Here is a 25,736-nt window from a genome sequence, read left to right as displayed (position 1 = left end):
GTTGGCTTCTTAAAATACTCCAAAAATGATTATTATCAATTTATGTGGCGTGTGGTTTAAGTTGAGTTTTGCTTGGTTTCAACACGTTTTTATTTATTTTTAAATATATTTATATAGATTTAAGTACATATTCAAGTATATATATATATATATTTGCTGTTTGTCTATATATATATATATATATATATATATGTATATATATATATGTGTGTGAGTGTATATTTATTTAAAGTAATTTATTTAAAGTAATTGCGTTTACATTGTAATTCTATTGAAGTTGTTCATTAATTTGACTCTAATTTAGTTTTTTTTTAGTTTTCTTTTTTTTTATGGCTTTCTCTTTTTTTCGAAATAAAACATCGCATTAAAAATACTTGCGTTATTTATTTAGAATTCGCTTAAAACAAATCGTGTGTAGACAGGCTCTCTGGTATTGGTATGGCTTGGTATGGGCTGCTCTCGCTGCTCTTCCTCGTTCAAGACTCCTTTCCAATCGACTCCAATCGTATATGTTTTTTATTTAGAAATCGTATTTCATAAATTGTAATTTTGGTAAGCCTAAATTGTTAGTGTGTGTGCGATTGTGTGTGTGTGTGTGTGTGTGTGTGTGTGTCTTTAGAAGAAGGAGGCGGGGCAAATTGTAGTCGGTCAGGTGCGACCATCTGTGGTGCGCAGCGTATAAAAGTCGTAGGGTTAGACGCCTTGGGCCAGACTCTCCTTGGGCAGCGCTATGATGGACTGATCCATGCCCTGGTGCGGAATGATGAAGGGTGAGGCCAGCATCTGGAGGGGCCTGCAAGGCATAGAGAATATACATATTGAATCTCGCTTCAACTGCCAACTCCCCAACACTGAGCTAGTATTTACTCGGCAAAACTGGTGGTTGTCACCACCGGCTGGCGCACAGTGTGCAGCGCCTGGGAGTTCTTGGCCCGCGCCAGCAGGCTCATCACGGTGCGCTTTGTGGGATTCATGCCGGATCGCGGAACGCCCAGCAGCGGTCGCTTACGGCCCAGGCCACCACCTGCAACGATATCAACGGAGGGTTAAGCCCCATGCATGTCCGACCGCACGCAACGTCGACTAACGGACTAACGCACCTATGTTGATGGCCTTCACGTTGCGCAGTGCCGGATGCAGTAGAGCTCCGGGCGGATCGAGTAGCGTCAGTGTCGATGTGTTTGCGTCCCCATCGCCGGCCAGCTGCAACGCTGCGGCGCTGCTCTGCGCACTGTTCAGTCCAGACATGGCACCGGCCACGCCCACCCCAGGCGCTGGCTTCAACAGCCCACCGATGCCTGCAGCCGTCAGCTGGTGCTGCAGCGCCACAGCCATGGCCGTTGTGTGCACTGCAAGGGAAATTTAAAGCCAATTGAAGAATCGAGAAATTTCAGAGTGTGAGTTGGATTGTGGATAAAAGTAGGCTAAAACAAGCTAAAATAGAAAGGAATAGCGGGCTCGATGAAAAAAGTAAGAAAACATACCTCTAAGTGTTTCTTCTAAGTATTTGCTCTAGGTACTTGCTCTAAGTATTTATCATATATGTTTCTTCTAGGTATTTCCCCTGAGAGTTTGCTCTAAGAATTTCCTCTGAGTATTTCATTAAAATATTTCCCCAAGTATTTCCTAAAAGAGTTTCCTTTAACTATTTACACTAATTATTCCCTCCAAGAGTCTCCTATAAGTACATCTCCTAAGTATTTGCTCCAAAAGTTTCCTCTAAGTATTTCCAAGAGTTTCCTCTAAGTATTTCCTCTGGGTATTTTTTCACTTCCCGTCACTTCACTTTAAAGTCCTGCATTGCACTGCATTGACCTCCACCGGGCCTGGGTTTGACTGAAGAAATGCTGCAGCTACTGCCCTTTATATAGGGCGACTTTCACTCAGAGTCTCAGTTGCGCTCAAATGTTGTGCCCGGTGTCAGTTAGACGTCGTTGTAGTCGAACTTTGAGTGGCCAATGAGAGCACTCTCTGCTGCAGCAACTATTCTAGCTTCGTTTTACTTAAATATAAATACCGAATGCATGTGATCTTCTTCGTCAGGCAGTGAAAGAGACAGAGAGACAGGCAGTGAGAGAGGCAGAGAGACAGGTATACAGACGGATATACGAGCATATACATATATAGGTAAGCAAACACGCACAGTTAAATCGGAATACCTCATATATTTATGTATATGTATATATGAAAGGGCTGATTATTTATATGCTAAATAGCTTATGTACATTAATATTTGTAATAATAAGGTGCTATAGGCAGCTGTTTCTTCTGTTCTATAGTTCTCTTACGTATGCATAGAGAAGGATATATCAAATATTTAGTGAGTCAAGATTATAGCTCTGAGAATACTCAGAAAAAAAATATATTGTACAGATATGGAGTATTCTCATACATATATACAGACATACATACGCCTGTTTACCCTTTAGCTACTGCCAAAATAGCTTTCATTATGCATTACTGAAATACTACTATATGAAATTTGGCAAATGCCTCAAATAGCATAAAAGTGCAGTAGACTAGCTATGCAAAAGATGCCTTCAATATGATTAAGATCTGAATACATTAGCTTTATGCCAAAGCCAATTGAGTTGCCGGAAATGTAACTCAAAAATGTATTACTTGGAAATGAGATACCAAATATGAGCCTTGGCAAGAAATTCAAGGTAGAAGAAGAAGCATCCTAAAGTACTTGAAGGTTGGCTGTGTGCTCTTTGATGCCAAAAGGTCTCTCAGTGATGCATACGAGTACAAATATTCGCATTTGTGCGTGGTTTTTGGTCCTCCATATTTAACCAATTGCATGAGAGGCAATCGAGGGGCCATTGAACACTTTCATGTAATTATGTATAATTTGAATAACTGTGTCAATTATGGTTATTCGCATGATTTGGTGCATATGTGAATGTATTTATATGTATGTATACCATATGTAAATATATTTACATAAATGCTGTAAATATTAATATTTATTGAATAAAAAGGAACTCTCAAATTAAATGCCCATCTGGCTGTATATTGGATAGCGCGCCCTTCTACACGATTCTCAGAAATTCAAGTACAGCCCAAACGAGTTTCATGATTCAATTAAAAGTGTTAATGCAGACAGGATGAGGTATCAAGAGCAAAAGCAGCTGGAGCTAATGAGAAACTTCGCTTTCGCGAATAAGTATATATATATATATATAGATATATCATGAAATTTGATTATTGGCGAAAATTGGATTCGCTTAATGCGCATTAAAATGGCGAGTTTCACTGCTCTCACTCGCTTTCTTCCAGGCATTCGGATTTTGTGCTAATTGCATTTTCTTAGCCAAGGGTACTCACGTGCCGCTGCTGTCGCCGTAGTCGCCTGTCCGGCGAGATGCTCCCCGCAGGCGGCGGCCGCAGCTGCAGCGCTGGCTCCGCCGTGCGCCTGGAGCAGCTGATGGAAGTGCGCTGGCTGGTGGTGATGGTGATGGTGGTGCTGTTGCTGCTGCTGCTGTTGTTGTTGTTGTTGCTGCTGTTGTTGTTGTTGCTGTTGTTGTTGCTGTTGCTGCTGTTGCTGATGATGTGGGTGAGTGTCGCCGCCGCCGCCGCTGCTGCAGGACTGACCGCAGTCGAGCTTGTCCGGCGAGAGGCAATCCATGCCGCTGGCATCGTTGTCAGACTTGTCGTCGTTGGATGTGTCCATGTCGGCCAAGCCGCCGCCGAGGCCGCGCGCCGTGTTCGTCGGACTCTGCGAGTCGTCCAGGTTGCTGAGCGTGGGCGTGGACGTGAGTGCCTGCATCTCCCACATTTGCTCTTGCCGAATGTCGTCGTGGTAGTCCTGCAAAGCGAATCGGACGTAAAATACATTAACAATGGATGCCGGACACGCCCAGCGGGGGGCAGGAAGCTGGCAGCAGGTGCTGCTGGGGTTCAGTCATGAAAACTGCATTTCAGGCGTTCGCAGTGCGCGTAATAAATGCGAATTTTATTGGATGTCAATTAAAAGTTTGTGTGACACACCCACCGCCCAGCGCCCACCGCACACCGCCCACTTTTCCCACTTGTTCCCGCTCTGCTCGTTGCTCCGGAGTCCGGAGTGCGTGCGCGTTCGACCAGAGTAGAGCAGCGAAATATACGGGTACACACACACACACACACACACACACACACACACACACACACACACACACACACACACACACACACACACACACACACACACACACACACACACACACACACACACACACACACACACACACACACACACACACACACACACACACACACACATACATTTATTTACTTTTGTATGTGTGAGTGCTTAATGCAATTACGGCACAGCGCCAGGGGTATAAACTGTAACTCAAATGGATACACAGCACAAAATTGGGAGCTAGTCTCATCGAGTGTGGACGAGAGGCGTCGAAAGTATACTTTTCCATTACGAGCATTAACCAAGTTATTGTTAGTTCAACAGTTAAGTGCGCATGTGTGTGTGTGTGTGTGTGTGTACTCCCCTGATGAATCCTTAATATGGCCACTAGCCAACTACTAATTTCATTCGATTCCATTCGACTGGGCAAGACTGAAGTTGACTTTCTTTAAGGAACAATCAGCCCACTCCATAAGACGCACTGACAGCTGCCACAAACAGTTGGATTCACTTTACGAATTGCCCATGTGTACACACACGCACACACTCACTCACTCACTCACATTCATCTAAATTGATACAGTTTATGCTTCAAGTGTGAGCGAATCACATGTGAGAGAATACGCGCATAAACTTGAAATAATTTCTATGCAAATTTTCCGTAATCTGATCAGAAAACTCCCCAAACCGAAGCCAAAGCAAATTTATGTGCCTGACAGTTGCGTGTCACAGGTTCGCTCGTGTGCGAGTGTGGGTGAGTGAGTGTGCGTGAGTTTTGCTGACACCACATGTCTCCAGATATTATCCAAAGTTATGAGACTCCGTTTGGTGTGTGGGTGCTCAGAGCCGACAAAAAGAGTTATGTCTTTCGCTTTCAGCAAGTAGTCTAAGATTTATTACAAGTTATGCTTCAAAACATCCAGTCAAAAAACTAGACATAGCCAATTATGTTTTATTGTTAGCAAACTCGTGCAGAAGGCTTTAAGTTTAGCCAGGGTTTTAGGTTTATGGCACTAGATAAAAGATTGGGCTTGATATTTTATACTTTTGGCATGCAAATATATATAAAATAAATTTAATATTTATGATTAATAGAATTTTAATATATATTATAAATTTCATATGTTACATTTTTTATTTTCATATATTTTATTTATAATTTTTTATATTTTAAATATCATTTATTTATTTATTTATTTTATTATATATAATTTTTTATATTTTAAATATAGTTTATTTATTTATTCCCAAAATGTATTTTGTATATTTATATTGAAAACATATTTTATTTATATTTCATATGTAATTTTAAAAATTTTCTTTTTGAATACAATTTATTTATTTATTTATTTTTTTTTTAATATTTATTCATTTATTTATTTATTTATTTTAATATTTTAAAATTTATACATTAAGTATTTACTTTTTTAATTTAAATTATCGTTTATATTTTCAATTTATTTTATTATATATATTTTATATGTTATTATACTCATTCATTTATGTTTTTTAAAATATATGTATTTATGGTATTTTATTTATAGCTTGCAAACCATTTTTATTAAAATTTATGTTTCTCTTTATATTTTATTGATTCATGACCCCGTTTATTTTGATATTTCTTTCCATAAACAATAAGATTTTATTCCCAAGCATCATCCTGCTGCCCTAAATAATATTCTATAGAAATAATATAAATTTAAAGACGTTCAGAGTATTTTATTCAAATTTCAGTCGAATGATTTCCACACAGCTCAAAGCGAAAAGCTGCTCGAGTCTGAGGTAAACAAGCTTCACGGAGCAGAGTTTAAAGGACGTCGTCCTTGGTGGTGGCTTTGGAATTTAAGATATTTTAGATATTTGGGTCACTTATGCAGGGCAAATGGGTGGCTATAATTTCAGGTGGACTCGTCGTTTCTCATTGGGAAAGCGGAAAAATAAATAAATAAATAAATATCGTTGCGAGACATGTGAACATGTGAACATGTGCACTGCAGCCGGAATGATGGAAGCCAGAAGGATTGCAAACGAGCAACGGGCAGATAGGTAAATGGTTACCGTTTGTATCTCAAGTGGACGGAGCCACAGTGAGGCGTGGCAGAGGCGTGGCGCGGGGTGTTGGCAGCGGGCGCACACGCGATGCGAGAATGTCCTGTGAATGGCATGGCGATGGCGATGGCGATGGCAATGGGAATGGGAATGGAGCTGCGCCACGCCATGTCAGCGTGGTGATAGTGTGCCATGAGCCAACACAATGGACAGAGGCGACATCAGGCAGCTGCAGCGGCGAATACGAAGTTTATGGAACGCTTCCCGAGTGCTGCCAAAGGGGTGGCAAATGTAATTACAGCACAATGCAATTTAGTCAGCGACGCATGGAGGCGTGTCACGTCGGCGAACGAGGAGGATGTCGTGAGCACACGGAAGCTGCAGTCGATAACGAGTGCAGCCTTGATACACTTCCCGCTGTTCCGTTGTCTCCCGGACACGGACTGGGACTCGGACTCGGACTATGACTCGACAGCTATTGGCGTGCCATTAACTTTCGCGCTTGAGAAAATTTAAAGATGTTTTTTTGTTTTTCTTTTGAGTGCGTCTTTGTGCGCATAGCGACAGAGCTTCAACTTTAAGCACTTGCGACGGTCAATTGTAGCGGGGCAAACAAAGGCCGTAATGCCAACGGGGACAAACAGAGAGCAACGAAAATAAATAAATACAAAGAAAAAGAAGCAAAAATGAAGGGACTCACCGGAACCAGAAACCGACGCACTTCCGCCAGGGCGTAGGCGATGCGAGCGTGCGCCTCGGCGGGCGCCGCAAAGGTCGAAATCTCCACGTGCAGGTCCTCAAAGAGATGGGCGTAACGGCTGTCGCCACTGGCCCGCAGCTCCTCCTCCTTCCGTCGGTCACGCATCGATCCGCGCCCCAGCACGGCCATTTTGCACATTGTGTCCTCCTGGAGTCGCTTCATCGAATTGCCCTTCGGCCCGAGCAGCTTGCCAACGAAATTGAACTGCCAGCCAAATGCCCAATAAGTAAAATAAGTAAGCGATTACCGTTAGCATGATTAACAGATACTCGACCCACCTTCGGGTGATCCCGCACCGGCACAGCCACCTTCACGGCCACCTTGACGGGCTTATCGCGCGTTATGTCCAGCATTTTGAGTTTCTCTATAAAGCAGAAATTAGATTTAATGAGTTGAGGTAAGCTTTTAATGAGAATGTAAGTTGATAAGCATTTTATATATGTATGTAAATAACTAACAAGAGGTATGGGCTATTTGTCCAATACAAATACCCTGTCTTTGTTCTTGGCGACACAGAAATTTCTACGAAATTGTGCGTCTTGTGTTATTTATCATTAATCTGTACTTAGTATGTATGTATGTATATGTAGGTATATATGTATTTGCCCAGAGCTTGACATTGTTCAAAGGCAATTAAAGCTTTTTAGCTTAAATTGTGAACTCAATTTCTATACTTAATAGGCATAATATGTATGTATGTGTGTACACGTATACTTGTATTTATTCCCAGAATTGACTTGACATTGTAAAAAGACCATTTAAACTTTTTTCTGCTTAATGGAAAGTCTTTTTTGATCGGCTCAACTGCCATTGACTTTTGTTCTTTAAGGAGCGGATGTTAATATGCCACCATCAGGCTATTTATTTATTGTCCGACTGAAGATACATACATATGTAATTTAAAGTTGACTAATATTAGGGTTCTCAGAGCATCGCTTACGAAACTTTAAGCCTTACATCTTGACATTGATGGTTTCTGCCTTCGTTACTATCAGCTCAACTGTATGCGGAAGAAACTTATTTATTTTATATTTATCCTAAGATATACATATATATAATGTACATAAATATTTCTTTCAAATAAAATTTGACCGTTTCATTCCTCTATTCGCGAAATCAATCGAAAGAATTCATTCTCACTCGCTCTCACGCTGAGCAGCAGACTTCGGTTCTTTTCGTTCTTTTTATCTGTTGAGCGCATTGAGTTGAACAATTCGTGTGACGCTCTTTTCACGAACATCGTGTAGGGAGAGTGAGATTGGCAACTGACGCTCACACGTTGAGACTGAGTAAGAGAGCCAATAACTTTAAAGCTCAATGCAAACGGTCTTCATATTCTCACTCACACACACACACACACATGATATGTTTAGCATACACCATCCTAGCACACTCACACAAAGGGCTTTTTTCTGCATTTAACTCAGCCAAGCGGTAGGCAAACAACAAGAGCGAAGCAAAGCAAAAACAAAACGAAACGGTTTATAACCGATCGCAAACGAAGCGATGCAATCGGTTACTCTCCGAGTCTTTTCTTTGAGTGTGAGTGAGAAGCACTCATTTGCAGACAACAAGAAACGCTCAGCAGTTATTTGAGAGCTACATATGTATGTATATGCTTTTGTGAATATAAATAGGTCACGAAAAAAAACAGAATAGAAAGCTTTAATTTTCAAGAACATTAAATTAAATTATTAAATATAAAAATAATAAGAGAACATTAAATAAGTAATGGAATACTAAACAATTTAATTATTTTACTTAATAAAAAAAATAAATAAATAATAAAAAATTAAATTAATAATAAAAAATTAAATGCATATACAATATTAATCTGTAGGAAATTAAAAATGAAATATTAAATAATGAGAATATTTGTTTACCTATTTTTCACCACCCTTCATTGTAAGCCTTATAAATGCTATCAAATTCCAGGGTGAACCTAAGCTAAGCTCGTAATATCTACCTTGACTCATCTCACTTAACTATAACTTGCTTTTAGTTAGCAAACAAGATACACGCATATATTAATAAAGATTAAGATAAAAAGTTTTATGAAGAGGGAAATTCCACCCAGGAGCTCCCCCTCGACTCTCGCAGCCAATTCAATGTGAGCTGATTTCATCAGAGTTGCAAAGTGTGTGTGAAAGTTGAAAGAGCGTCTAGTCTGGTCTGGTCTGGTGAGAAGATTAACACGGCTGACTTTGACAATGTATTCGAGTGTTTATCAGATAGTTACCTGACATCCTTAATCAAACTGTCAGAGTCAGTTGTTGTTGTTATTATTGTTATTGTTGCCTTTAGTTTGGGCTGCTCAGTCCAAGTTATGTGACCCTTAAAGCGACTCAGTGTCTGGTCTGAGGTAGATAATTCCTTTTGGATTCTTCGTTTTTAATGTTTGTAACTAATTAAGCAAAATGCTTCTGCATACAGCCAAATAAGAGAGGGTGACAGCGAGAGAGAGAGAGAGAGAGGAAGAGGGAGCTCAACTGAAAGGGACAAATCTGTTGACATGCCCAAACATGAAAACATTTTTGTTTGCTCTTCAGCTCAAGTCCCGGCAAGGCTAGGGCCCGGTAAGCCAAGACAAGAGCCTGTAAACACACACTGAGAAAGAGAGAGAGAGAGAGAGAGAGATACAAACACACACACAAACACATACACCTATACATTTATACCGACACTCATTAGCAGGGAAAATGGCTTTCTTAACACCTTTGTCACTGCTGCTGGTGTTGCTATCTCTGCCCCTCTGCTTCCGATGACTGACTGGCTCTGGCTCTGGCTCTGGCCTGGCTCTGGCTGATTCTGAATATGTCGAGTTGTCAGTTGCCGTAACATACGTAAGTAGTTTGCAGTTGTCAGCAGAGTGAGTGCACTTTGCCGGCGCATACCCAGACACTTACACACACACACCTGCCCAGGCTATGTATGTGTGTGTGAGTGTGATGTATTTCGGTACTGACAAATGCATAAACAGTCAAACGGTAAGTGCAAGAGCGAGCAGCTGAATGCGCTCATTGCCTCAACTTGTCTGTGTGTGCGTGTGTCTTCGTCGTCTATTTGTGTTAATTGTTGTCATTGCCACATCAAAAGCACGCTTCATCATCATCATCATCATCTCCACTGTCCGTGGCATTTTATACATGCGGGAAAAACTTCCAAGACGAAAACACGTCTCGCTCTCTCTATATATTCTATATATTCTATATTCATATATATATATATATATATGTACACTCATATATTTCCTCGCCATGTACAATATTATGCATAATTTAACTGGAAAGCATTTCGGCAACGGTGCGTATGTGTCATGTAAATTTGGCATCAAAATATTTGCATACATGCATAAATTTGAGATGAGTTTCGGAGCGCGCTGAACACGCCAAGCCTTTTGTTGATTAATTACACCCATCGCATAATTCCCTAAAAGGACTTTTGTGTTTATAATTAAGTTAATTAATTAAAATCATTAAAGCGCCAAGCATAAACGCACAAGCTTACCCATACTAGCCCCAACAATTTAACACCGAGCTTAAGTTGATAAAATATACGCATATACGTATACGTAATATTGTTGATAGCGACCATACATACATTAAAGTCTGCTTGAATGTGAGTTAACATGCTGTTAACATATAACTTAACAAATAAGAACTCAATCAGTGAATTTCACACTGAGCTTAAGTTGAAGAGCTTTAAATATTACGTATACGTAATATTGTTGGTTACGAAAACATATTAAAGTCTGATTGAATGTGTTAATTCACATGCTGGTAACATATACTTTCACAACTAACGTTTCAATCAGAATTTTCGAAAAGTTGAGAATTTCACACTGAACTGAAGCTTGAAATATTACGTATACGTAATATTGTTGATAACGAAAATATATAAACATATTTATTTCTTGCCTTTAATTAATATGTTTTTAACAAATGCTTTCATAACTAGTATACCAAGAACTATTTACCAATATTTAAGAATTTCACAGTCAGCTTGAGTTGAAAATATTACGTATACGTAATATACGGATGACATCATTGATACAAGGACATTAGCTGTATGGGTATAATTGATTTGTTTACTTCCTATGGCTGTATTGCTATAGCACAATTGCACTGTGATGTCCTCGAATGATGAATGAATGAGACTGTGAATTTATTAGGGGCATAAAATCCAAGAGCTATTCGAGAGAGGCTTTCAATATTTTACGAAATAGAAAATTGATTCCAAAGGAAATTAAAAGCTAAAAAAAAACTACTGTCTCTATCTATCATATAGAATAATTAAAATTTGGTATGAATAGTCATAAAATAATATATTATAATATAAGCACACACGCTGGGCTTGTCTCTTATGCAAACAATAATTTCATAAAATAATATTCTATAAAGTGGAGAAATTTATTTAAAATGTTAATTACATTCTGTGCAGCTCGTCAATTGTTTATCAATAATATGTGATAAAAATTTATAAATATATATATATTTTTTTCAAAGTATTTTCCATGATAATTTCTTTTTGGGGACGACCGTCCTTTGGGCGACCATTGAACTAATTACGTAATTAATTTCCGCTTTATGCATCGCATATGCATTTAAAATCCATTTAATTGGCATTTGACCAGGCGGCAATCTATTGATTTTGGACGAACGTCGACCACACCGAACCGAACAACAATTATTATAATCATTATTCGTTTACAGTTAACGTGGGCTGACAATAATTTTTTGGGTCTGCCTACGGCGGACATAATGGGGCTATGGGAAAAGTTTTGCTGCTGTGGGGGGGTGGTTGGGTGTATCCATTGGCTCCGGCCAGGTCAGGTGAATGCAAATTCTCTTTTTTTTTATTTGGCACTCTAATCTTGTATAATTTATGGGCGAAAGGCCATTAAGCTAATTAGGTATGCATTTCAGGGGCCTCGATTGCGCTGCGCGAACTGCTGTTCCAACTATTTCTTCGCCCTTCCCCTTGCTCCTCGCCGTGCCCCTATCAGATTGCATTAAGTGCTTTTTTTTGTATACGGGCAGCTGTTAGAGTGTTTTTGGCCTTTGTCTATGTGCGGGCTGCCAAAAGTGCTAAAAAGAAAACTATATCAGGAATTCCCGAGTCCTGCGGGGGCTGAGCAAAACTTCTGCCTGGATATTGTGGGCCACAGATAAGCGCTTTGAATGCGTAATCAAACTGAATTTATAGTTCCGACAATCACTGAACTAACTGAATATGCAACAAATACAGTCAGAGCCGACAGCCAGTGGGAGTGGAGCACTTCCTGTGTGAAGAGGCCTCAGGACAGATGCTAAGCATTTGCTCAGTCATTGCAATTGTTTCCGTTGCCAAGTTGTTGTGCAGCATTTGCCTTTTGCTCGCATATTTTTCCATTTTTCCCCATTTCTTTTGTGTTTGCTTTCGTTTGGCTTTTCCAGGTCATTTGTTTGTCCGGAAAACAGTTCCGTGTGCCTGCTGCTTGTCCGACTCCTGCTCCCGCTCATGCCCGAGGGGCAGACACTTGTCTTAACATGAGGATTTGCCCTGACTCAATCCATGACCCTCAACACTTCAACTTCACAGTGTGAGCATGATTTATTTGCCTTTAATAAAAAGGCACACACCTGAATTTAAATAAATTACGTTCGCCCATCAAAGGCCCAAACACAATTTTCCAAACATAAGTTCAAATATCCGACGCTTAATTAAGTCCACTCAGCAAAGATTGATTTACCCTCGATAATGGTGGTTAACCCTTTCGATTTACATAAGCTCATGCTAATGCGTAGAAGCTTTTAGCTAAAGCTTTGGATTAAACATGAATACTGCACTATTTGTTTAAGAGCTTTATGTTTGATAAGCCGGGCTCGTTTTTATCAATTTATCAGAGATATTATCGGTTTACAGAGATGTGTTGAACAAGTGCTTTGAACTAGATCTCCCTTAAAGGTGGAGAGGTCGTGCAGGACAGCTGCTCTGTAGATTTTTGTATACTCATTTAAGTGAAATAATATTTTGATATGGAATAGCATAGGTATGGTATAGTGTGGTCTGGTATGGTAAGTTGTAGTGTGATATGTTTGATATGATAAGCTATGGTATTGGGTTTGGTATGATTTAGCAAGCTAAGGTATTGTATGATATGGTATGGTATGATTTGGTATGATATGAAAGTGTTTGGTACGGTATGTAATGGTTGGTATGATGTAATAATTATATAGTATGTTGTTTTTTGATATGGTATGGTTTCCTTAAGCATGGTATGATATGGTATGGTTTGATATAGTATTATTATGATATGGTATGATATTGTATAATATGGTATGACATATTATATGATTTGGTATGATATAGTATGATATGGTATGATGTTGTATGATATGGTATGATATGACATGATATTGTATGGTTTAATACAATAGGATTTGGTATGATATGGTATGGTTAGATATATAATGCTATGGTTTGTTATTGGGAAGACTATTGTGAACATCTCTCAAAGTTTGGGCGAGGTATAAATCTCCTTTAACAACAATAATTCGCAGATTTATATTTCCCTTAACTCTTTCCAGCTATCTGTCCAATATATTACAAGGTTTCTATTCCCCATACTCAAGTGACAAATATACTTCGATCAATCCCAATAAATTTCCACAAATTCTAAGCAAATGCTATTCACATGACAAGCTTCTGCCAAGTTCTTGCTCAGCCTCAATTCAATTGCAAATAAAATACCAAAATTTTGCCTGTTTCAGGCCTGGGCCCAACTTTTGCTGCTGGCAATTATAAAAACGACATATCATGGCAAATGGGGGCATTGTTAGCAAGAATTGAAAGGTATCGATTACAATCAAGCAAATGTAACCCGCTGCTGCCGGTGGTGCTGGTGGTGGTGGTGGTTCTGGCGGTGTTGGTAGTAAGTGCGTGTAAAAGGCTTTGTTGGTATTAATTCGGTTTCCCTTTGGCTGCTTATCGCAAACATGAGCGTATCAAAAAAAATAAAATAAAAATAAAAACCCTGCGTAAAGCACAAAATAAAACCCAAAGGAAACCAGACGCCTTGGGTCAAAGTCAAAGGCAGCTCCATGGCAATGGCAATGGCAATGGCAATGGCCAATGGCTCATTTAATCGTTTTGCGAAAGTCTTTTTGGTACTCATGAGCGAGACGGGTCTGATGGTGTTGGCTTTGACTCTGGTTTTCTGGTTTAACATTTCCATGCCAAATACCCAAGGGACGGATTACCAAAATGCGGCTCGTTAGTCAAAAAAAATGTGCTGCCCAAGAGCTTACATGCCGCAACGGCAACGGCGACGGCGACGGCGACGAGGAGACATCAAACATTCAAAGAACATTTGGCCCCTCGTTACGTTGCGTTACGTATGTATCCTTTTTTTTTTTTTTTGCTTTGCCCTGCCTTTCTTCTTCTTCTTTTTTAAGGCTGTTCCTCGAGATGCTGGGGCAACGGCATTGTTATTTTAAACTTCAGTCTTTGGCAAATTGAATTTGAGGAAAAACGAGCATCCTTCTGGCCGGAGCAGAGTTGGCTCTGTGTGCTGGATTTATATACATGCCGAGATACTTTTCTGGTTTGGTTGGCCATCTATGCTGGGCGTGGCATTGGGGCATTGCCTAATGAGCTCAAATGGTCGGATGAGATGAGGGTGTTGGGGAGTGCGAGTTGACGACAAATAGTTTTGTTTTTCGTTGCTTATCACCGCATGACGTAATCTGCTTGTATGCTTATGATTAAATTTCGGCGTGTTCGGTTCCCGATATCGGTAACAGCCAGTGCGACGACAGTTTTTACGACATCAGGATGCCAGTCGCTTTATGTCCTTCCTTAACTTTTGCACAAACAAGTCGCAAGTCGAAAAGGTAGTTGAATGGGAGCACAGAGAAAGAAAGCAAGAAAGAAGAAAAAAAAAAAAAAAAAAAAAAATAAACACTCGCTGCTAAAGCTCACATCTCGCCAGCTAAGTTCGACGTTTGCTTAGCTCAGCAGCAGCAGCAGGAGCAGGAGCAGCAGGAGCAGGACTCGAACTCTGTGGAAAATTCGTGTGACGCCCCACACTGACACACACACATACACATTCAGTTGACTCCCACACCCACACACAATCAACACAAACGTTGACTTTGCTCTGTTTGAATTTCTTTGCCACCCCAACGGGCGCTGGTTTGGCATTTGATTGTTCTTGGAGCTGTTTAAGCTGTTGGAGACCTGGGAGTGGGAGAGTTTTCTTATGCTTTTTCTTTTTGTATAAATAACATAAGTCATAATAGAAAACAATAAAAACAATGTAAATCTCAGTGACACTTTCACTCAACTAGCATTGCAGGCAATGCCAGAATACGATTGTAAACAGAGGTAGAGTGAGAGAGGGAGAGATTGAGAGAGGGAGAAAGGGAGAGAGAGAGGAAGCTATAGAAAACATTATTTCAAATTTAAGTGATATTCTAGAATTTGCCGCTAAATTTAATTTAATTTAATCTATATTTAATTCTATATGACCTAAAGCTCTCTTAAATATTTTACATTTCACTTTAAATTATGCCTCGCTTCAGTGGATTTTGGGTTAAATGAGTTGTATTCTAAAGTACACTCTGTGCGCTTTGGTGCCAAATGAGTTGGTAGACTATTCTGCTATTTAATTATTCCATTATAATTTTTTGTTTAATATTATTAAAATTATATATTTTATATAATTTATAATTTATATATTTATAAAATAATTTTGATAGTCTATTTAACAAAACTTTGATTTTGAGCATATGATGTATTTGCCATTTTTTAGTATTTTTAAATATTTATATACATATTATATTATATGATATTATATTATTAAAAATAAATATCATCATCGATTATAATTTTTCTTCTTTTTGAGGCTTTATCGTCATATTGAACTCAAGCAGTCTGTCCAAATCAAAAATCAAACTACGCAATACTTTTCAGGCAGCCCTCGTATGCATGCCTATTGCCAAACAGATAATGCTTTAGACTTATTCCTTTGTCTGCTTCTGTCAGTCTGACACTTCACACTCTGAATCAATATATATTTGCTCCTTATTCGTTTTTTATTAGCTTTAGACTCGGTCTCTATATATTTATTTATCATATTTATTGAATATATAATATCTGTATATTCTTCAATATATATTTGCTCCTTGCTGTCGTCTGTTATCCTTTTTTATTAGCTTTAGACTTCGTCTCAATGTATTTATTTATTATATCTATTTACTTTTACGCTTACGACTCATGTTTCAATATTTGACGGGTGTATTTACTCTACGTAATCCTTTCAGTTTTTATAGCTTAGAAACTACTTTATTTACAAAATTAATAATGGAATTTTGTTGCTCCCATACTTTCAGTTCATATTCAGCTCTCATATTCGATGAAGCTGCTGCTGTTTAGTTGGAATTTAAAAGTTTTGACTTTTATTGCATACCTGAACTTTTGAGGGCACGTTCCTCCTGGGTGCTTAAGCTGGATTTGGGTTCCATTTTATGCTTCGGATTCTGCCCGGCAAACTGCAAGCAAAGAAGTCAAATAATCAATGTAAGTACATAATAATAGTTTGCTCTGGCATTTTGAAGCCACCCGCCCAGCCGCCCCGTTCCGAGTTGTGAGTTAAGAGCTTAGGGTAAAAGTTTGCAACATTTGATTATACAAGTTGGGTAAGTAGTAGCTAAGACCATCATCAACGCAAATTCGCTTATGGAGCTTACGGAGACGAGAGTCTAGAGTCTGGAGTCTAGGGTCTAGAGCTTGTGCTCTATTGTTCTATTGGTTGATTTGACGGCGAGTATTTTGTTGACAAGTTGAGGAACATATTTAAATCAAATCAAAGTTTCTATGAGCCATTTAGCAAAACAATTCATGTCAAGTGGCTTGTTCAACGCTCTGTAAACAATGCCCTTTCGTGTGAACCCGTCTTGTATTACATCAGACAGGGGCAGACAGACGGAGAGACGGACAGACAGTTTGGCCAACATATTTGGGGCCAGAGTCTCTACGAGCAGCAAATATCAAGTATCAAGTTTTCATAGTCAGCAAATACTTGAAGCGAATTCACGCCGACATTTATATACCTACATACACACATGCTGGAGTGTATATGTATGCGTGTGTATATGCATGCGGGCTGAGCATAAAACATCGACGACTTGCTTAATGGAATTGATTTTGCCTCGTGGCAATTTGACTGGCAGCCAGGCAGATTGGCATTGCCTCAGGATAATTGCTGGCACGGTCCATTAATTTCTAGAGTATTGCAATATAAATTCATATATACATATACAAATATATCTCTATATATTTATAGCTGTTGTAATTCTCGTAGCTATAAACCTGTGCATCATGCCGCCTAATTGCCTTTTATGACAACGCGAAACATTTGTCGAAGCGCCTCTAAAGCCCCGCTGAGTACCTGGCTTGGAATCGACGAAAGGATAATCGTGGGAGCAGTTCTTCAAATTAATGATAGCGTGGGCCTGACAATTCCCGACAATGTTGTTTGTCATTGTTGGGGTTTGTTTATTTTTTGTATTTTTTTATTTTTATTTTACTTTTTTTTCGCTTTTGCTTTTGTTTTTCCACTTACATAGCTGTAGTAGCTTTTCCCTATCTGTCTATCACTCTCGCTCTCTAACACTGTCCCTCTCTCTCTCTCTCACTCACTCTCTCTCTCTGTCTCTCTCGCTCGCTTGTCATCCTACTTTCTGAGTTTGACGGATTTGTGCGCATTTTCAGATTAATGCTGCGATTATTGTTTACCGTTGGAATTGTGTACAGTGGTGCGTATACGTAATTTCATCATTGTTGCCTATGAAACTTTTTAATCTCTGCGATTATCGCTTTTGCTGAAAATTATATTTTTATTGGCATTTAAATTGTGATGACTTATCTACCATATTTAATAATTAAATAATTATTAATAATAATATTAAGGGGAATATTCAGATATGTTAAAGAAGTAGGATTATTTGGATTCTGTAAGCGAATGTACTAACAATAAATACTATTTAAAAGAAATAAATACTATTGTTAATATATAAATCAAATAAAATGTGGAATATATATAAGTAGATATCAATTTAAAATAGTGTATGGTATCTATTTTTGTATTTTTCAGTATTTTATATAACAACAGCCTTAACAGCATATTTTGTAATTTTTTTTTATCATTTTTTTTTTAGTTATTTAAGTGTTTTTCAGTACTGTTATCCGTTAATAACTTGTAAGTATTTAAAAAAAATTTTATATAGTTTTAAAAAATTATTTATTTTAAGCCTTAGTATTTTTAGGTATTTTTAAGTATTTTATATAATAAAAGCTTCTGATAGTAGAAGTAAAGTGGAAACTGCAAAGTCTATAAATTATTATTTTCAGGCTTTCCACTTGCTTTTCCCATTTTCACTTAGGACTCAGAGAACAAAAGCTACGCGGATTGAAACAAAGTAACAGATGTTTCGCTGCAATGCAATTGATCCACTGTGCAGCGGCAAAGACGACATTCGCAGGAGCGTTGTCTTTTATATGCAAAATTTAACCCAGAATAGAGAGTCCTGTGCGCTCGTTGGGCTAGTGGGCTAGTGGGTTGCAGGAAGGGTTGACGGCGGGCAGAGCTCCGTCTTCCTCTTCTTCTTCCTCTTCTTCTTCATCATCATTTTGTGCCAGAGTCCCGTGCACTCTCGGCGCTCTCGCTTTGTATAGCTTCGCACGCACGATTTAAGGATAACGAGGATGGAATGCAGGAAGCGAGGCAAATATTTACACAGTTGGATGATTTAGATAAAGAAGACATGAACATGAACCATAAAACGAAGAAGCCAACAGAGCGGTGAGGCGGCGACTCTGACGGCGCCGGCGCCGGAAGGGGAAAATAAGCCCGAGACATTATAAAAGTGGGTTGGCATTATAAAGGATAAAGAAATTTGAATACAATGAAGAGGATTTGGGGAAAGCCGTGATTGCCGAGCGCCACTTCTCGGCTGCCTTTGTGGCGCAACAGGAAACCAACACAAAGCACAAATAAACCAAAAGCCATAACAAATTCCTAACAAAATTAATGCAACTATCGTGTTCGCCCGGTAGCCAACATCGCCAGCACAACATAATGAGCTGCTCGACACGGCTAACCTGTCAATCAGTCAGTCAGGCTGGCATCGAAGTGCTGCCACCAGGTGCAGCTGTGCATGCTCGCTCACCTGGTCGCACGTTTCGGCTTTTGCTTTAAGCAATGCTTGCATGCAAAGCACGAATAATTTATGCAAGCAAACGAAGCGAAGGAATGAAAAAATAAAAGGAAGCAACGTGAATGAAAATGAAACCTAAAATGGAAATGCAAATGCTCAAATGAAAGATAGATAGACAGAGAGGGAGAGAGAGTTACAGAGAGAGGGAGAGAGAGATGGGGAGAGTGTGTGTGCATATTCCATGTCCACAGGCAGACGACAGCTGCGTCCGGGTTACGAGTCCTTCTGCCAGTGGCACTGGTTCTAGTTCTAGTTCTGGTTCTGGTTCAGTTTCTGTTTCAGTTTCTGTTTTTAGATGCCAGGTAGCCAGGTGCCGCTTTCTAGCCATGTCAAAGGTGAATATGTGCTCACTTGAAAGCCACACACTTACATACAGAGCCGCCACACGTGCCAATGGCCCAAATGCATACGCCGCCGGATGGCGTATGCCGGAGCGCATAGCATATGAGCGAAATTCGTCAGCTTCGCACAGCATTTAAATTATTTGTGCTTGTGTCAACATTTGGAATTCCATAAATTTCAGCCAGTCGATGCATACGAAATCGCATCAGGGCAGCAGCAGCAACAGCAACAACAACAGCTGCCTAGACCCCACCCAGACCCAGTCCACACCCAGTCCGCACCCAGTTTCAGTTCTAGCCCGAATTCCGCCCACTTGCACTTGTTTATTTATTTGCTCACTCGTTTGAGCATATGAAGCACTGTATTGAAATATATGCGAGTATTCAAATGCATTCTCTATGTCTCTCTCTCTCTCTCTCTCACTCTTTTACTCGTTGCTCCTGCCCGCTGCATTGTCTCTGAATGCAACTAGAATTCCTGACCGGAAATTGTTTCACAACTGCTAGCCAATTAATTTAGAAAATAATCGAAAAAAAACTGCATTTCGAGCAAAAGAAAAAATAAATAAACAAAGAGCGAAAGAGCGAAAGAGAGTGCAAAATGAATTGTGATGCCCGCAAAATATTTTTCTTTTCTTTTTGGCTTTTGGGAAAAAATCGAGTAAAATGAACTGAACAATAGCAGAAAAGCGAAGCATAGAAATATGCTCGAATGCATTCCAGCTATAAACTAATCAATTTTTAATAACTAACCAAATAAACAAACCAGCTGCTAAAACCAATAGTAAAAGCAATTATTTTTCAAAATATTTGTTTGATTCGAACTGCATTTAATTTGAACAATTTCAACTCAGCTCTGACTGCAAAACAAGCTAAAAGAAATCAATGGAATTATAAATGTGATGCTCTAAGCTTGTTTTATTGTGAATAAAATATAAAATATATGCAAATGCAAATTTTGATAAATTAGAGGCAATTGTTTTGCAAATATTATGTGAAATGAAATATTGAAATTGAAATAATAATTTATCATGCATCAATTATTGTTGTATTAGAAATACTTTTGAATTTTTTCATGAACAGCGAATAAATAAAATATAATAAAAAATTTATTTTATTTAAAATATAATAACAAATTTATTGTATTTTCTTTCACTTTTTAAAATAAATTCTAGATATAAATTTCAATTTTTATTTTAAAATTTCTAGTCGAAAAAAAGCGGCGTGAACTATAAAACACTTTTCTAACCATTTTTAGCTTCAATAGCAGCAAAATGTTTTGCGTTTATATAGACAAACAGACGGATGGATGGATGCATAGAGCAATAGACAGCTGGAGAGACAGCGAAACTCATGTGGAGAGATATTTTCGTTTTTTTAACTTGTATAAAAAAGTATAATTAAATTTTAAATTAAAAAAAAAAAAAAAAAAAAAAAAAAAAAAAACATTAAAAACATATGAAAAACAAATTTTGAAACTAGTTTGAAGCAAAGTTAGATTTTGTTGGATTTGCTGATTGCAAAGCAAAGCAGAATAAAATAAGTCAAGCACATTAGAATTTTTTTTAACTTTTTGCATTATTTATAATATTATATTTAATGTGAAATATGTTATACTATTAAAATATATTTAATGTAGAGATATAATATATATATATATGTGAGCGTAAATACCTGAAGAGGAGGAGGAGGAGGAGGAAGGCTCTAAAGTTCTAACAAACAATACATTATTTAACAAAAAATATTATAAAATATTTAAATACATATAGAAAATTCACATATATATATTAGTATATATTATATACACTGTATATTATTTTATTTCTTCTTTAATGTAACAGTTTATCAGCTCATATCTCCCGATAAATATTACTAATATATTAGCTCTTTGCTTAAACATATCCAAAATTCAAATGTTTTTTTTTTTGGCCAAGTCTAGCTCCCTTTTGGCCGCCTCAAATAGGGCACAAAAATAGTTGAGTGACCCGATAACCTTTTTGGGAATTGAAATGTGGCTAGGCACACTTGCATACATAATTACATATATATGTACCTAGGCACACCTAAAGCATATGCACATACATTAAAGGCGAGCAGCCAATATACATAATCGCATATACATATGTACGATTTGTTGTTGTTGTTGTAATACAATAATGTGCATATATAAATAGCAGCACAAAGCAAAAGTTTTGCCCTTATTGTCCGCACTGTGGTTGTTTCTTGCCCACACGAAAAAGGAGAACCGCCAAAGGTCCTTTGTGCTGAATATTTTATAGGCAGCGAGCGACCATATTCAGGGGTTTTCCAAAATACAGTTAAGGCCTGCTTGTGGCTTTTTAAAGTACGACTTTTTGCGGTTCGCAGCTCTTCAAGGTGAGCTCAGATGTGGAGAGCAACTTGAGCTTATGAAGTGGGTGCGAGAAATCGACATAGTTCGATAGGCAGCTGGCTCATAAATTATCTAAATTAGTTTTGTTCCGACAGAGATCAACAAATAAATGATATAACACTGCACCACAGTGCCCCACTTTGCACCGCTGGGCTCGAAACTATCAGCCATAAGAGTGAGATAAATCAAAGGCAATTACAAACATTCATTCTCGTTTACTGTCTGTCTGGCTGGCTGGCTGGCTGTGGGCCCCTCTGGGTGAGTTTCTGGCAAAAATCCATATGTATAAGTAATCTACCCACACTTAAGCACACACACAGACACACCCATAGGCGTGTTGGCCATCGTATTTGCCTGGCGGCCATCTTCGTAGCTCGGACAGTGTAAATAATTAAGCTTATTTCCCAGCAGTAATTAAGCTGCTTCAGGTGCACAGCCGTACTTCATTAAGTCTTTAATGCAAACTGATTACCCATCGAACGAGCTCCCCAACGACCAGTCCCAACTGCTCCAACTCTTTCCCCAAAACTTAAATAGCTCTCAATATTCTTCGATATTAAATGCAAATAATTTTCGAGTGTTGACCAAGCGCAAGGCTCGCTAATTACACAGTAAATTGGAAGTTCTCAGGCCTTGTAAGCAAACAGCAAACAGCAATAACTGTAGCAATACCTGTGCCAGCAGCAGGAATCAGGCAAAGTTGTGTAATCAACACTCGAAAATCGTTTGTAAATGTGCAAAGTTTCTTAATTTGAATGGGGCGCAGATTTCGGCTTGAGATTATGTAAATTCATCATTAAATGTCTATCAAGGCAAATTGGCAGAGTTATTAAGGTTTCCTTTAGAGTTGCCCTAATAATCATGGATTTTTGTGAATTAACTGTTGAAAATGTGAAATATATTTTGATATACAAATATTTCATTTATTTCAGAGTAAGAAATTCGATACAAATTCAATTTCTGTTTTAGCAACTGTCATCAGCCATATCAACATATCGATAACAACAATATAATTTTCATTTGCGACTTGAATAATTTTCAAATAAGCAAAATAGAAATTCAATAAAGCACACACAAATCTATGTTTAGAATTTGAAGCCATTATTTCAAAAGATGTCAGAGATAGAATTTTACAACGAATTGTCCACTTGGCTAAAATAAGAGTAGTTATCGATTTTTGTAAACAAACTCGATCTAAAAGAAATTCAAATTTCTAGCTATTAAACAGAATGTATTTTGAGATTCACGCATACGGACGAACGGACAGACAGAGAAACAGATAGACAGGGTAACAGATAGACAGAGAAACAGACAGGCAGACAGACGGACTGGGCTATATCTACTCAGTTCGTCGTCTTGATCAAGAATATATATGCTTTATGGCATCTGCCACGCCTTCTTCTGCGTCTTATACACATTTAACATAATTATACTCTCTTTTTTTCAAAGAGTTCGTGGTATAAAAAATCAAGGGATCCATAAAATGAACTACTACTACATACTGTCTTAAATTTATTTGATTTTACTATAAATTTCATTAAGGCTCGGCAGTTAGCTACAATTTCTGACTCAATTCAGCTAATAATTATTAAAAATATAAAAAAAAGAAGTATTTTTCCTAATATGTTAATATATGTATTTGATAAAATATTTATTACTTTTCTTCCATTTACTAATATATATGTAAATATATATGTTTTACTAAAGGAGACATCCAATTATAATTTTAATAATACAAAAAGTTACTATATACAAATCGAGTCTGATGATGATAATTTCATGATAACTCCCCCCCAATATTTTATCAGCTAAATCATAATAATCACATACACAATTGATTCGTTTATTCGAGCAATAATTTTAAACAATTGCTTAAGAGATTGCATCATAGCCAATTTGTCATTGGGAAGTGCATACGAAAGTAAAATTAAATACGACTGATTTATGCAATATATTGTCAGCAATTGATGACAATGTATATTATTATTTTAATTTATGAATTTGCTAAGCTTGGCCTTAGGCTATTTAGTGTCGCTTACCGTCGGAGTCGTTGAAGTACTGTGGTAAATTAATTCAAATTGGCTCGTATAAAGTTTTGCCGCGTAAAAGTAATCCGCTGGAGCAGTCGATTTAATTGCGAAACATTTATCTCAATTTTCGGTAGCGACACACTTGAATTTTCACTTTGCGTTCACAAGTGCCTGGAAGTGCTTATTTAATGCTTTATTCATTCGCTGCAAACATTTGCACATCCACCAAATTCATCAGGGCTGATTAAAGATGCATGCTCCGGGTACTCGGGGAGTCGGTTGTCGGTTGTCGGTTGACGGGTGTGTACGGGTGTGTACGGGTGTACGGGTGTACGGGTGTACGGGTGTACGGGTGTGCGGGGGTCGTAGCAGTCGTGTTGCTGCTAGCCCGAGGTGCGAAGACTTTGTTCGCTTTTAATTTAAGTCTGGTTGACAAAAAAACAACAAAGTAAACAACAACGGCAGCACTACAGACACATATATATGTATATATATGTATATGTGTGTGTATATGTATATCTTCGTCTACATATATATCCCGCGGGCCGCAGATAATGTCATCCGATTGTGGAGCCGCGCGAGAGCAGAGCGCGTGACGATATCAACAACAAGCACGTAAAACGACTACGGCGTAGACGACTACGGCAAAGAGGCTGCGACTACTACGGCGTAGACGTACCAACTGTTTGGCTAAGTACTCCGCAGACGACGCCACACGGCACCCACAGCTGAAACCGCCAGCGACAACTTTCACTGCCTAGCAGTTGGGGCAGGATGCGAGCGGGTGGCAGGCAATCTCTCTCTCTGTGTGTGTGTGTGGGTGTGGATGTGTTCTCAGCACTTGACACAAGATAAACAATTTGTCTCTGCAACGCGCGCGTCCAAATGGCCAGCTGGACTTGCCGCCAAACACCTGAACAGAAGCTGAATCCGAATCGGAGGCCGAGCACTGCGCTGCAGCTGAATTAGGTGGGCCTGAGTCGAACTGCCTCGACCAACTAGACTGACTGACTGACTGACTTGGGCGCAGCTACACTGGCGTCCCAGCATTGCCACTAGCGGAGCACATCTCACTGCCGAGTTATCCCGTTTGGTGAACCGTTCCGTCAAGAGCCCAGCGCGCAACTGATTCGCCAAGCACCAAGCTCTGCACTGCCATGGCCCAAACACACAAACCCATCTGCTGCTGCTGCTGCTGCTGTGGATGCTGAGTTCCATTTGGCCGAGTCTGCGCAGAGCACTCGATTCGAATCTCTTGTCTCTTAAATACTGGGTACAGTTCCTGTGCCTTGGTGTTTTGGATGTGCATTGTAAACAAGTCACTTGACTTAGGTTGGGCATATTAAGAGCTAGCCATTTGCTATATTTTATAATTATATATTCAAATTATTTTGTAAATTTAATTTAAATATAATTTAATTATTGTTAATGTAATTAATCCTTTTTATTTGTCGTACATATAATTTATTTTGTATGTTTAGTTGAACTTATGAGAATCACATAGAAAGACGATAAACTTAAGCTTAAAATAGTGTTGTGGTATGCTAATGGTTCTTTCTGTTTACTTTACTTCATTTACTTTTTTGACTTAAAAAAATGATTATTTTTATATATATTTTATTTAATATTATTATTTCTTAATTGTATAATATATAAAATATTTGTATAATAACTAAAATTAAATAATTATTTTTATTGTTTATTCATAACTATTTTAATAGTTAGCTGTTATTTATAATTATAAAATCATTATTTTACTTCTTTTTTTTTTTAAT

General features: G+C 38.3%; 1 protein-coding gene across 1 annotated transcript; it reads right to left on the bottom strand.

Moving 5' to 3' along the window:
• Positions 1–364: 364 nt before the first annotated feature.
• On the bottom strand, positions 365–25,107 carry LOC6579731 (RNA-binding protein asd-2). Its single transcript, XM_002005577.4, has 8 exons — positions 23,971–25,107; positions 16,390–16,471; positions 7,217–7,302; positions 6,879–7,142; positions 3,331–3,811; positions 1,101–1,349; positions 868–1,024; positions 365–793 (listed from the first exon to the last, which is right to left on the bottom strand). The coding sequence occupies exons 2-8, from the start codon at positions 16,442–16,444 to the stop codon at positions 694–696; spliced, it is 1,392 nt and encodes a 463-aa protein (XP_002005613.1). The 5' UTR covers positions 16,445–16,471; positions 23,971–25,107; the 3' UTR covers positions 365–693.
• Positions 25,108–25,736: the final 629 nt, after the last annotated feature.

Source organism: Drosophila mojavensis, unplaced genomic scaffold, assembly GCF_018153725.1.
Source record: "Drosophila mojavensis isolate 15081-1352.22 unplaced genomic scaffold, ASM1815372v1 contig_80, whole genome shotgun sequence".
In the NCBI taxonomy this organism is placed as follows: domain Eukaryota; kingdom Metazoa; phylum Arthropoda; class Insecta; order Diptera; family Drosophilidae; genus Drosophila; species Drosophila mojavensis.
The sequence above is the reverse complement of the archived record's forward strand: the minus strand, read 5'-3'. Positions and strand labels throughout refer to the sequence as shown.